At 52.2% G+C, this 11669-nt stretch overlaps 1 protein-coding gene across 1 annotated transcript in view; it reads left to right on the forward strand.

The window, feature by feature from the left end:
- Positions 1 to 10314, forward strand: part of SDHB (succinate dehydrogenase complex iron sulfur subunit B) — a 29360-nt gene extending 19046 nt beyond the window's left edge. Inside the window, exons 4-8 of the mRNA XM_028108215.2 lie at positions 1884 to 2020; positions 2641 to 2757; positions 5819 to 5920; positions 7332 to 7454; positions 10114 to 10314. Of these exons, the coding sequence (XP_027964016.1) occupies positions 1884 to 2020; positions 2641 to 2757; positions 5819 to 5920; positions 7332 to 7454; positions 10114 to 10191 (557 nt within the window). The 3' untranslated portion in view covers positions 10192 to 10314. The remainder of the gene's footprint in view (positions 1 to 1883; positions 2021 to 2640; positions 2758 to 5818; positions 5921 to 7331; positions 7455 to 10113) is intronic.
- The last annotated feature ends 1355 nt before the right edge of the window (positions 10315 to 11669 follow it).

Here is an 11669-nt window from a genome sequence, read left to right on the forward strand (position 1 = left end):
AAACAGGGTAGTTTGGGCCACGACCAGTGTGAAACTTCTTCCTAAAATGACCTTCCATAAAAGAAAAAGTCACTATAGATACCGGCCCATCACTCTTGTCTGTGTTCTGCTGTACGTTTCAAGTATTTCAGTCTTCCTCCTAAGACATCTGCTTTGATTCAGCTTGTCGTACAGGATGGGATTTACTGTACCAAATGCTGACAGATATTATGATAGTCTGGCTGAGTCCTGCTGTTCGGGGAACGTTCTGCTGTAATTAAGTACCAGCCTTCCCCATGTAAGTCCTGGCAACACAGGAAATATAGATGCTTTTCAGTAACCTTTCCCCGTAAGACTTTTTCAGAGCCAAGAACATATGATGTGATCCATCTGGACTAAAAAGTATGAGGCAGAATGATATTAATTGCCACTCCTTTTTATTCCCTTATTGATTGTTAAGAGAATTTCCAGGGGAGCCTTTTTCAAAGATTCATTGGATTTATTTTTTAAATAGTATACCATTTCTTATAAGAGCATACTTCTCTGGTTGGGTGCCAGGCACACGTAAATATATTGATAGCATTCAGTCTCTTAGGAAACTTAAGGGGTATTTGCTTAATGATGGGTCTTTGTGTTCTCTTACATACTTACTAAGATTTACAGGAGGGTGCCTGGGTGGCTCAGTCAGTTAAGCATCTGCCTTCGGCTCAGGTCATGATCTCAGGGTCCTGGGATTGAGTCCCACATCAGGCCCCCTGCTCAGTGGGGCATCTGCTTCTCCCTCTCACTCTCTGTGTTCTCCCTCTCTCTCTCTCTCTCAAATAAATAAAATCTTAAAAAAAAAAAAAGGATTTACAGGAGAAGAAGAGGGTGTGGTCTTACTAAAGTGATAACCCAATACAGGTTTCACAAGTAATCACATTTCTCTGGCCTGATGACCTTCAAAAAAACAGCTTCAGAGAAGTGGGTTCAGATTGCATAGTCCTCTTTAAACTCTGAAATACCTAGGAAATTTCCATACACAGCAAATGAGTCCAGGCAAAGAAACGTGTCATTTTCAAGGTCCTTGGTCAGCACCTTGTTTTTGCTTGGTTTGCTTTGCTTTCACATGAGTTCATTCTTCTCCCTGGAAAGGCAATGCTCAGGCAGTTAATGTGGGTTTTGTGTCCCAGGGGCAACCACTGTGCTGCTAGTTGTAGTGAAGACAACAGAGTTAAGAGTTCTATGTGGATAATCCATGTCCAGGCCTCAGCTGGAAGATGACCAGCACAGTGTTGATTTGCTTTTGGGCTCTGTCTGTCACAGTTTGATTTCAAATAACGGGCTTTTTAAAAAAGGGTTGGGGATGGGGCGCCTGGGTGGCTCAGTCGTTAAGTGACTGCCTTCGGCTCAGGTCATGATCTCAAGGTCCTGGGATCGAGCCCCACATCGGGCTCCCTGCTCCGCGGGAAGCCTGCTTCTCCCTCTCCCACTCCCCTCTGCTTGTGTTCCCTCTCTCGCTATGTCTCTCTCTGTCAGATAAATAAATAAAATCTTTTTTGAAAAGGGTTGGGGGTTGGGGTGCTAATTTACTTCTGAAAATGCATGAAGCATGGCGCTAGGACCGGTGTGGGAACTCCATGATGCCCACAGTGCCCTAGGCCCCTTCTGTCTCCAGCACCGGCTGTAGCATGTAGATTCCAACCCCTGTTGCCTCACGGTCACAAAATGGCATTTGGAACTACAGTCATTAGATCTAGGCAGGAAGACGGAGGAGAAGGAAAACCGCAACGGGGCACCTCTGCCACAGGTGTATTCCATGTCGGTGCTGCTCCTGATGGTAGGGGAATGACATTCTAGAAAAAGAGTTTGAAGCTGGACTGCCAGAACCTGGGTGAGGAAGTGTTAAATATGTTCTCTCTCAGGCATCTGTGGCTCTTGTGCCATGAACATCAACGGAGGCAACACTCTGGCCTGCACCCGAAGGATCGACACCAACCTCACCAAAGTCTCAAAAATCTACCCTCTTCCGCATATGTATGTGATAAAGGATCTTGTTCCCGTGAGTTTCTGCCTCCCCACCCTCTCCCATCCCCTTCTCTCTGCCACTCTCCCCACCCCCTTTTTTTATCTTCCAGGGAGAAGGGAAGAGGTGTGTGTGTGAGGGAGATATATGTTATTCTCTAGGGCAGGCTTTTTTCCTGGGTTTAATTAAGGAATTTGGTCAAGATAAACATGCCTAGAAGATTCTCCAGCCGCTCATTGGGGAGGATTGTTTGGGAATAACAGGGCATCGGATTTTAGAGTTGGAACAGCCCCAGAATCAAGAATTTGGCCATAACTACAAAGAATTCATGTGGAAAAGACCGGTGGGGAAGGCAACAGTTGTAACATATTGTACTTTAATCTCTGCCTCCCCGTGTCTTAGCACCTTCACTGACATGGCTGCGGGATTGGAGGGTTACCCAAGTGGGTGAAGGAGAGATTTCCCAGCCGCGATTAACACTCTGACCGTTTCTCTTTCTGTCATCCTTGCTGGATCAACGCTGAGGGAAGAGAGTCAGACTTCTGCTGGTGTGGGATGGGGAAGTGGGCAGTGTCCAAGAAATGGGGTGAATAAGAAGGCTAGGGAGCGATGGTGGAATCTGATCCTTCTTTTCTTCTTCTTCCTCTTAACCTCAGGACTTGAGCAACTTCTACGCTCAGTACAAATCCATTGAACCTTATCTGAAGAAGAAGGATGAATCCCAGGAGGGCAAGCAGCAGTATCTGCAGTCCATAGAAGATCGTGAGAAACTGGTCATTAGTCCCCATTTATTGTCTTGCTTTGAGGAATTGTGTTGCAAAGATGCTTGCCGGGAAGCGCGGCGTGAGGGGATGGGGCGGGGGTAGCAGCATCAGACGCTGCAGACCATTATGGAGCGTATTCAGGAAAGGAACTGCAAGAGCATCTGTCCCAGGGCTGGGCACCCATCCTCTCAGGGCCAGGGGGTAGTGTGATCCCACAAGGGGCCCACAGTGCACCAAGGATCCAGAGCACATCTGCCCTGCCTGGAAGGGCAGATGATTACCATGTTGCAGAATGTTTCAGAGGAAACCGGTATGCAGATGATGGAGTCTTGCCAAGGTGACAGCTCTGTCAAAGCTGCTCTTTAACGGTGTGGGCACATCAGACACATGCCGGCCCCTGGCAGTCATGCTCCCCCCCTGTATTACAGGTGGCAGCCAAAAGGGGACTGGAACCTTGCCGTTCTTTCCTAACACCGAGTGTCTGGGGACTGCTGGGGGGGGGCGGGGCGGTGATGGCCCTGTCACTCTCTTGGCGTTCCAGTGTCCAGGCTGTGACATCTTACAGTGAAGGGGTCATTTTCAAGTTTTCAGTCTCCTTCTCTGGCACTCTTCCCCCTGAGAAGCCTCTGATTTACACCTGCACTCCCTGCATATTCAGTGTCCTTGTGGAGAGGGACGGTGGGAAAGGAACCCAGCAGCTGGGTCCTGACAGCATGTCTGCACGGGACCAAGGACGTATGCTGTGTCACAGTCGGCACGTCACGCGGTCCTCCGATTCGGCACTTGCCCAAAGAGCATCCCTGACCAGCGCCTCTCGAGCAGGCTGAGCACACGTCCAGGACGGCGGCCGAGTCTTACTCCTTTCTGAATCCCGAGGCCCTGGTGCTGGTTATTAATCAATATGTATTAGGCACGTGGCTGAGTAAATGCACTGTACCTTTTAGAAGTCTTGGAGAACGTTGAGGCCCTCTCCTCTTCTGTAGAACTTTAAGGAGAGTCCTCATGTGAATACACAGCGCTCTTCGCGGAGTGATGTAATTCAGTGCAGACAGCTCTCTCTCGGGTCAGGAGTTCTTGTTCTCTGGACAAGGCTCTGCCCCGCATTCCTGACTGGGGCGGTGGGGGGGGGGGGGGTCCTGATTGGACCTGGTTTCCGGTCTCTCTGGCCATCTCACCCTCCTGCATTCCTCCCTTAGGCAAGCCCCCAGCTAGGAACTACCTCCTTGATGCACTAGTAGGAGGGCATGAAGGGCCCCCCTGACTGTGTTTTCTAGATAACCAAGTTTACACATTTAAATAAAATACCAAAAATTCGTTAAGCATTTTTCACTTCCTTAAATTAATACTCTGAGGGGCACCTGGGTGGCTCAGATGGTTAAGCGTCTGCATTTGGCTCAGGTCATGATCACAGGGTCCTGAGATCGAGTCCCACATCAGGCTCCCTGCTCAATGGGGAGCCTGCTTCTGCCTCTCTCTCTCTCTCTCTGACTCTCATGAATAAATAAAACATTTAAAAAAATACACTGAACATAACTTTTTCTCACGGTTTTAAAAGGCATGCTCACTGTGGGTAATTGGAAAATACAGATAACTATTTTTAAATATAAATAATCTGTAATATTCCAGCACCCAAGGATAATGTCCATTGACAGCTACTTTTGTTTTTTCTTTTATGTGCTGCATTACATTTTTTGTAGCTGGGATCAAAATGTAAATATGCTTTTGTATCCCGCCTTCACTTACGTTATTGTGCGCATTTTCCCATGTTTGTTTTTTTTTTTTTTAAGATTTTATTTATTTGACAGAGACACAGTGAGAGATGGAACACAAGCAGGGGGAGTGGGAGAGGGAGAAGCAGGCTTCCCGCGGAGCAGGGAGCCCGAGGCAGGTCTCGATCCCAGGACCCTGGGATCATGACCTGAGCTGAAGGCAGACGCTTAACAACTGAGTCACCCAGGCGCCCCATTTTCCCATGTTCTTAAGAATCTTTCATAAGAAAAAAAGAATTCTTCATAAGTATTTGCTTAGACGTTGCTTTCAGCTACCTGAGTTGAATGCACTGTGTATTATTTAACCATTCCACCTACTGTTGGACAAATGAAATTATTTCCAGTTGCTCAGTGTTACAAATAAGGCTGGTTAAACATCTTTATGTTTAAAGTTCTAGCCAAAAATTTGAGTTCCTTTTCTTGTTAATAGGTTTTTCTATAAGTGGATCAAAGAATATGACCATCACCCTATGCTTTCTAGACCCATGAGGCAGTTGGCACTCCCATCTGCTCTCTGAACTGAACATAGATTTTCTTGAAGACTCACTGTTAGAATCATGACTGTCAATTCTGTGTCATCTGTTACAGTCAGCTGTCAGTGTGCCCTTCTGTCTTGCTGCTTTTAACCGTTTCTGTTTTTCGCAAAATCAGAAAGTCCAGTTTGTTAGAACTGGGGGGACAGATTGAGTCAGCAGGGCAGGGTTCAAGTGCAGGCGGGCATTCCAGAGTCGGACTGCCTGGGGTCCCATCCCAGCCGTGGCTACTTGCAGCTGTGTGACCCTGGACCAATGACCTGACCTCTCTGCGACGCTAGTAGTCCTCATGCCATAGGATTGTTGTAATGATCAAATGAGGGAAAGTGAGTACGGCATGGGGCTTATTTAGGATGATGTCCCCGTTGCCAGCCTGGGCAGAGGCTGGGGTAGACTCCTGGATGCCCCAGCATGCAGGTCCTTCCTCATTTCTCCTAGAGTGCATTCTAGGCAGTAAGGTGTTTGGGGTGGGTTGGTTGGTTTTTTGTAGGGTTTTTTGTTTTTGTTTTTGTTTTTGTTTTTTAGATAACTGAGAGGTTATTGTCTATTAGAGGAGAAGTGCTTGGACTTAAGAACTCTGGATTCTAACCCAGCAAACACATACATTTCGATTCCAAGACCTTTTTTATGAATCTGATAAATCTCTGCAAGCCGCCCCTAAGACTTTGCCAAGAAAACTCACATGCAAGTAGGCGCTTTGTTTGTGCACTGAGCCCAGACAACATGTTCAGTCAGCTGGAGATGTGACCGTCCTTCCCCTCTGCACAGGACGGGCTGTACGAGTGCATCCTCTGTGCGTGCTGCAGCACCAGCTGCCCTAGCTACTGGTGGAATGGAGACAAGTACCTGGGGCCTGCGGTTCTTATGCAGGTAAGGTGCTCCCTCACTGCCCGAAAAGCTTCAAACTGAGGCATCCAGGGGCACCTGGCTGGCGCAGTCCACTGAGTGGCTGACACTTGGTTTCGGCTCAGGTGGTCTCAGGGTCCCGAGAGCCAGCCCTGTGTCGGGTTCCACGCTCAGTGTGGAGCCTGCTTCTCTCCCCCTCCCTCTGCCCCTCCCCACCTCCCTCAAATAAATAAATATATACATCTTCTTTAAAAAAAAATGAAGTCCGAGAGGACAGTATATTGTTGGAAACCAGATGTTCCAAAGGGCATCCATTACAAACAGGGCAGTTGGCTGCATTGTGTTCACTTGGCTTTCAGTAAATCTTCATCTGCAAAATATCTCATTTCTGTGTGGTGAGGGCCACCCCTCGCGTGCTTTTTGGCAAAGTAGGCCTTGCAGGTGTTTAAAACATATCCCAGGTGCAGCTGGCTCTTGCCTACCCACTTGCCCACTCTCCCCAGACCGCAACTGTCGGGTGGCCGCCCAGCTCCCTCGCACGGGCATTTCTGACCTGCAAGCAGGGGAGAGAAATTTCGTCAAGGGGCAGCTTCCCAGCTCTAAGGCTGGAACTGGTTTCCAGGCTAATGAAAGCCTGGAGTCCTGGGTTTAAGGGTTACTTGGCAAGAAGACAGCACTGCCTTTCAGGGCCCGTCACCGTATGTGTATAGTCCACTGCAGAGAAACTGCCTTTGTTCCCAGAAAGCTGTACTTTTTAAATCTGTGGTCAGTGCTTTTCACAGATTCCCAATTTCAAAAAACAAGTTCTCATTTCTCATCATCCCACAAAAAGGGAAGCTACGTGCCGTGTGAGCACTTAACAGTATTGATTTCCATCCACGTGCAAGGTCGAATGATGAGGCGCATCCACAGTTGGCCTCTGCCCCCACGCTGACTTGGTGGGGCACGGAGCCCCCTCCGCTTCACTGCGAGCAGCTGGTGCTCAGGCGGTCAGCTGCCTTCAGCCGGCTTGCACCGGGCTCCAGGGCAGGCTGACCAAGAGTCCATCCGTGGAACATACTATGTCCGGACATATCTGCTAAGTCATCAGTCTACTGGGAGACCGTGGGTTGGTGCTCTGAGGACAGAGTCATGTGATATGGTCCCTGCCTTCCCTCACTCATCATCTGGGCAGGAAGCCACCGAGCACCTTGAGATAACGAAACGATACCTAATTACGTGTAATGAAGCACCAGGGTACCAGGTGCGGTGCGCTCCGGGGCGGGGGTGGGGGGGGCGTTAGTTGAGAGGAGTTCTAGAGGAGGGCCCTCTCCTTGAAAGGTGGCAAGAACTACAGAGCAGAGACAGGCCTCTAAGCTGAGGGACTCCCTTTCTGCTGCTCCCCCGGGGCTTTGTTATGTTGCCAGCACGGCTCATCAGCCCCCCGGCTCCCCAGGCCTACCGCTGGATGATCGACTCGAGAGACGACTTCACAGAGGAGCGCCTGGCCAAGCTGCAGGACCCCTTCTCCCTCTATCGCTGCCACACCATCATGAACTGCACCAGGACCTGCCCCAAGGTATGTGCCCCCCCCCCCCCGCCTCCTGGGCTCCTGGGGAGCGACCAGAGACCGCTGTCCCCTCCGGGCAAGCTTGCCGGCTAGCTGGCCCCTGGCTGCAAGGACCAGACTGGCTCAGCCCCTCCCCCTCGGGGGAAAGGTTTACTTGCAGGGCGCACACGGGCCTGAGGGAGTCGGGGATGCCCCGGGAATCCACGAACAGGAACCTCTGCTCTACCTGACTCGGCAGGAGCTGCAGGAGGAAAGGCAGCAGAAGGCGGGTAGCTGTGGGGACTGGATTCCCGCTCTGTGTCACAGGGTCTCCGGCTTGCAACGTTGCTGCCAACGTGCTATGCTCTCGCAGCCAGCCCCTTCTTTCTCCACAGCTTCCATCCATCTCAGGGCTCCTGCTCACCTTGCTTTCATTCCCGCTTCCTGCTCATCCTCCCGCTTCCTGCGCTCGCCCTGACCTTCGGCTCCTGCCACCTGCCTGTCTTCTGTCAGCCTGTCCGTGGCAGCCCGCGTCCCAGGAGGATGGCCCGCTGTGGACTGGCTGCCCGCTGGTCAGGTGCCAGCCCTGGTCCAGTCAGCGGGCAGGGAGCAGCCAGGGCCTTCCAGCAGAGACTGTGCAGAGCAGGGTCCCTGAAAGAGGCAGCGAGGAAGCAGGCAGCAAGATGGAAAACTCTAGGGTAACCAGTTGGCAGTTTTTAAAAAGGGGTGGGGGGAGATAGCACAGCTGAAACAGGAAATCGAGACTGGGTCATTCCCTACTTTTTTGCTGACACTGTTTCCAGGGACGCCCGTCGCTACCACGGTACTTCTCATGGTCTGGCAGCAGTGGGGCCTGGCGGGGGCCCCCAGGCGAGGGAGAGCAGAGGTTCCAGCCTGCCCCCAGGCTCTGCCCCCCGGGACCTCTAACTTGTGGGGCAGGTTAAGCCACTGATGTGCTGAGAACAGCTCCTGGCACGCAGTGAGCGCTCAGTAAATGGGCCCACAGACCGGGGTCTGGCCTAGGAGGCTGTCAGAGATGGCAGTTCCAAGGGTAGGCCGGCCCGCCATGTTTCTCCGAAAGCGCTGCCTGGGCTTCTGAGGTGCGTTCCCCGGGCAGGCGCCTTTGCAGGAGACAGGAATGGAGGCGCTCAGTGACCTGTGGGACGAGACGAGGCCCAGACTGTGTGAGCTGGCAGGGTCCCTTTCACAGCCGGGGAAGCTGAGCCCTGGGCAGGAGTTGGGGGAGGGGGGCAGCCAGCGACTTGCAGAAGTCGCTGTGGGGACAAGGCAGGGCTGGGAAAGCAGGCCCCCCGCCTCCCAGAGCGGTCTCTTCCTGCTGCCCCAGATGAGGTGCACGCCACTAAGTCCTGCGTAAACGGGGCCGGGCAGGGGCACCGCGGAGGCCCTTCCAGAGGTTTCCCACTGCCCACAAATGCACACGGGTCCTGTTCCGGTGCACGCTGCCTTTTCCCCTTAATTTACTTTGGAGACCCATATCAGTCTTTGAAGAGTGTCCTGTCTCCCTTTCTTTCTCTCTGAAAATCTCTTGTTTCTTTTTCTTTCTTTCCACACTTTTTCCTCCACTATGGAAGTGCTTTTTTTGGCAGTAGAGTTGAATGGACAAAAGTTTCTTGGTTGGGTGGGACAAGGCAGTCACAAGTATAGACAGTACCTGGAGTGAGGGAAAGTAGATGGCTTGAGAGAAGTCCACGTCATCTGGAGCATCCAGGTCACGGTGTTCCATAGCAGCCCGTGGGTGTCCGCGGAAGGCATCTTAGTTCCCTGGGCCAGCTCCATAGCCCAACATGGGGGGCCGGGGCCAACCAGAGAGCATCAGGCCCTGGAGAGTCGGTGTGGGCAGGGGGGTCCCGGGGCCGGGCCTGGGGGGGAGTACTTGGGCAGGGCCAGGTGGCAGAGCCGGGCACTTGGCACCAGGGAGAAAGTTGTTATAAATGCCACCTTCCTCCTTTATTTCCTCAGTCTGCATGCTTGTTGACGGTGCATACGCAAACAAACTCAGGGCCCTTGATTTCTTGCCACTGAGGGGGCATGGCCACGTATCCTTGGCCGGTTCCTGGGTGTTAGAAGTGACAGACGTCGCTTCCTGCTCAGCGTCTTCACGACCCATCTTCTGGGCCTCTTTCCACACACTTCAGTGTCAGGGTTAGAGTTGTCCTGCTAAAACGGGGGGACTCTCTTCTAACCTTGGAGGAGTCCTTGTCTCGTTTTGCCACATCTTCACGTGTCTCCCTCCCACGCGGGGCCTAGTCATGGCGCCTCCTGCAGAAGCGGCGTGGCCGGCCAGTCAGACTGCTGATGGCGCTTAGGCTCGCTCCCCGTCACCCGTGAGGGCTCACGTGTGCCCGTGGGAACGTGTAAGGGCTCGGGGGCCGCTAACTGGTTGGGACACTGGCCGTGGCCGTGGAAAAGCTGCCCCCTCCCAGATGTGTGTGCGTTTTCAGCACACAGCCCTCGGGGGGTCAGCCCTGGGCTGGGCTCTCGCCGGCCGCAGGTGGATGTGCAGGTGGAAACGGGAGAGCCCTGAGCCTGAGCCCCTGGCTTTGGAAGGACGTGGTTTGCCTCCACCTTGCTTTGACCCTGTTCCCGCTGGGGGAGTTTGCCCAAGGCCCTGGGTTCTTCATTCGGTCTCGCTTACCCCGTGATATCGATTCTTTTCTCTTCTCTCAAGGGGCTGAATCCAGGCAAAGCTATTGCTGAAATCAAGAAAATGATGGCCACCTATAAGGGGAAGAAAGCATCAGTGTAACTGTTCCCACGCCAAGCATGACAGCCAGCTCGGCTGGACACACCTTATATCCAATTCGAGTCCCTTCAGAGGTCTTGATTTTCCATGAATACAACATGTATAATAAAAATTTTAAGAAATAAATGTTATTCTACTTTATTAACAAAAAAGTAAGCCTGTTCCTCTTACTGGCTGAAGAGGAATGCACAGGTGCCAGAAGGAAGTGTCCTTGTCCTTGGAGAGGGGCGGGGGCTCCTGCACTGAGCCCAAGGCGGGGCTGGACAGGCATGGCCTCGGGGGCCTGTTCCCTTCGCCCCTCCCCGGCTAGACGCCCTTGGGCAGGCTCCTTCCCCTCTTAGCCTCTCCGTTTGCCGGTCTGTACGGGGAGGGTGGTGACTGTCCGCCTCCCCTATCACCGCGGGAGCACCCGGCCCTTGCTCTGCGTGCTCACAAAGTGTTAGCAGCCTCCCGGATCAGAATTAAAGCCGTGTCTTGCCAAGTCATCGTGTCTTGCCAAGTCATCGTATCTCGCCAAGGCGAGGTTAGCCGCCTCCCGCACAGAGCAATGACCGGGTCAGCTGTGACCTCGAGTTACACGGCTGACCTCCAGGGGCCTCTCCCGGCAAGCACGGCTTCCCGACACGGCTGCCCAGGCGGCAACGCTCTCTGAGAAGCCAGACGGTGCAAGATTGTGTCGGGGTGGAAGTGAAAGGCCCTCCACACCCCGAGTCCCACACCCCACCCCCCGCTGACAGTTGTATTTCCTTCCAGACCTTTGTGTCATGACAAACGGGCATACAGAAAGCTTTCCCTTCAAGATCAGGGTGTGATGTGGGGCACCTAGGTGGCTCAGTCGGTTTAAGCATCCGACTCAGGTCATGATCTCAGGGTCGTGAGATCGAGCCCCCTGTTGGGCTGAGCATGGAGTCTGCTTGGGATTCTCTCCCTCCCTTCCTCTGCTCCTCCCCCAGCACACACGCTCCCTCGCTTGCTCTCAAATAAATCTTAAATAAAATGTTAAAAAAAAAAAAAAACGGTGTGATATAACCGGTCCACTTTCCATTTTTCCTCTTTTCTATTGTGGTCACATACACATAACAAAATTTATGTGCTTAACCCTTGTTAAGTGCACCGTTCAGCGGCATTAGGTACATTCACATCGTTGCGCAACCACCACCACTGTCTAGAACTCTGCATCCTGCAAAACTCGTCCTCCTGAAAGAACTCCCCACCCCAGCCACCACCCTTCCGCTTTCTGTTTCTGAGACTTTGATGACTCGCCCTCCTGCGAGTGGAATCATACAGTATTTTGTCTTTGTTAACACTTCACTTGGCATAAAGTTCTCATGGTTCATCCGTGTTGTAGCCTAAAAAAAAAACTTTTTTTTTTTAAGGTTTTATTTTTAAGGGGCGCCTGGGTGGCTCAGTCCGATAAGCATCTGACTCTTGATTTCCTTCGGCTCAGGTCATGGGATCAAGCCCCGTGTTGGGCTCTGCTG

The sequence above is a fragment of the Eumetopias jubatus genome, unplaced genomic scaffold (assembly GCF_037043125.1).
Source record: "Eumetopias jubatus isolate StellerSeaLion01/CBP00866 unplaced genomic scaffold, mEumJub1_p1.0 scaffold_4, whole genome shotgun sequence".
In the NCBI taxonomy this organism is placed as follows: Eukaryota; Metazoa; Chordata; class Mammalia; order Carnivora; family Otariidae; genus Eumetopias; species Eumetopias jubatus.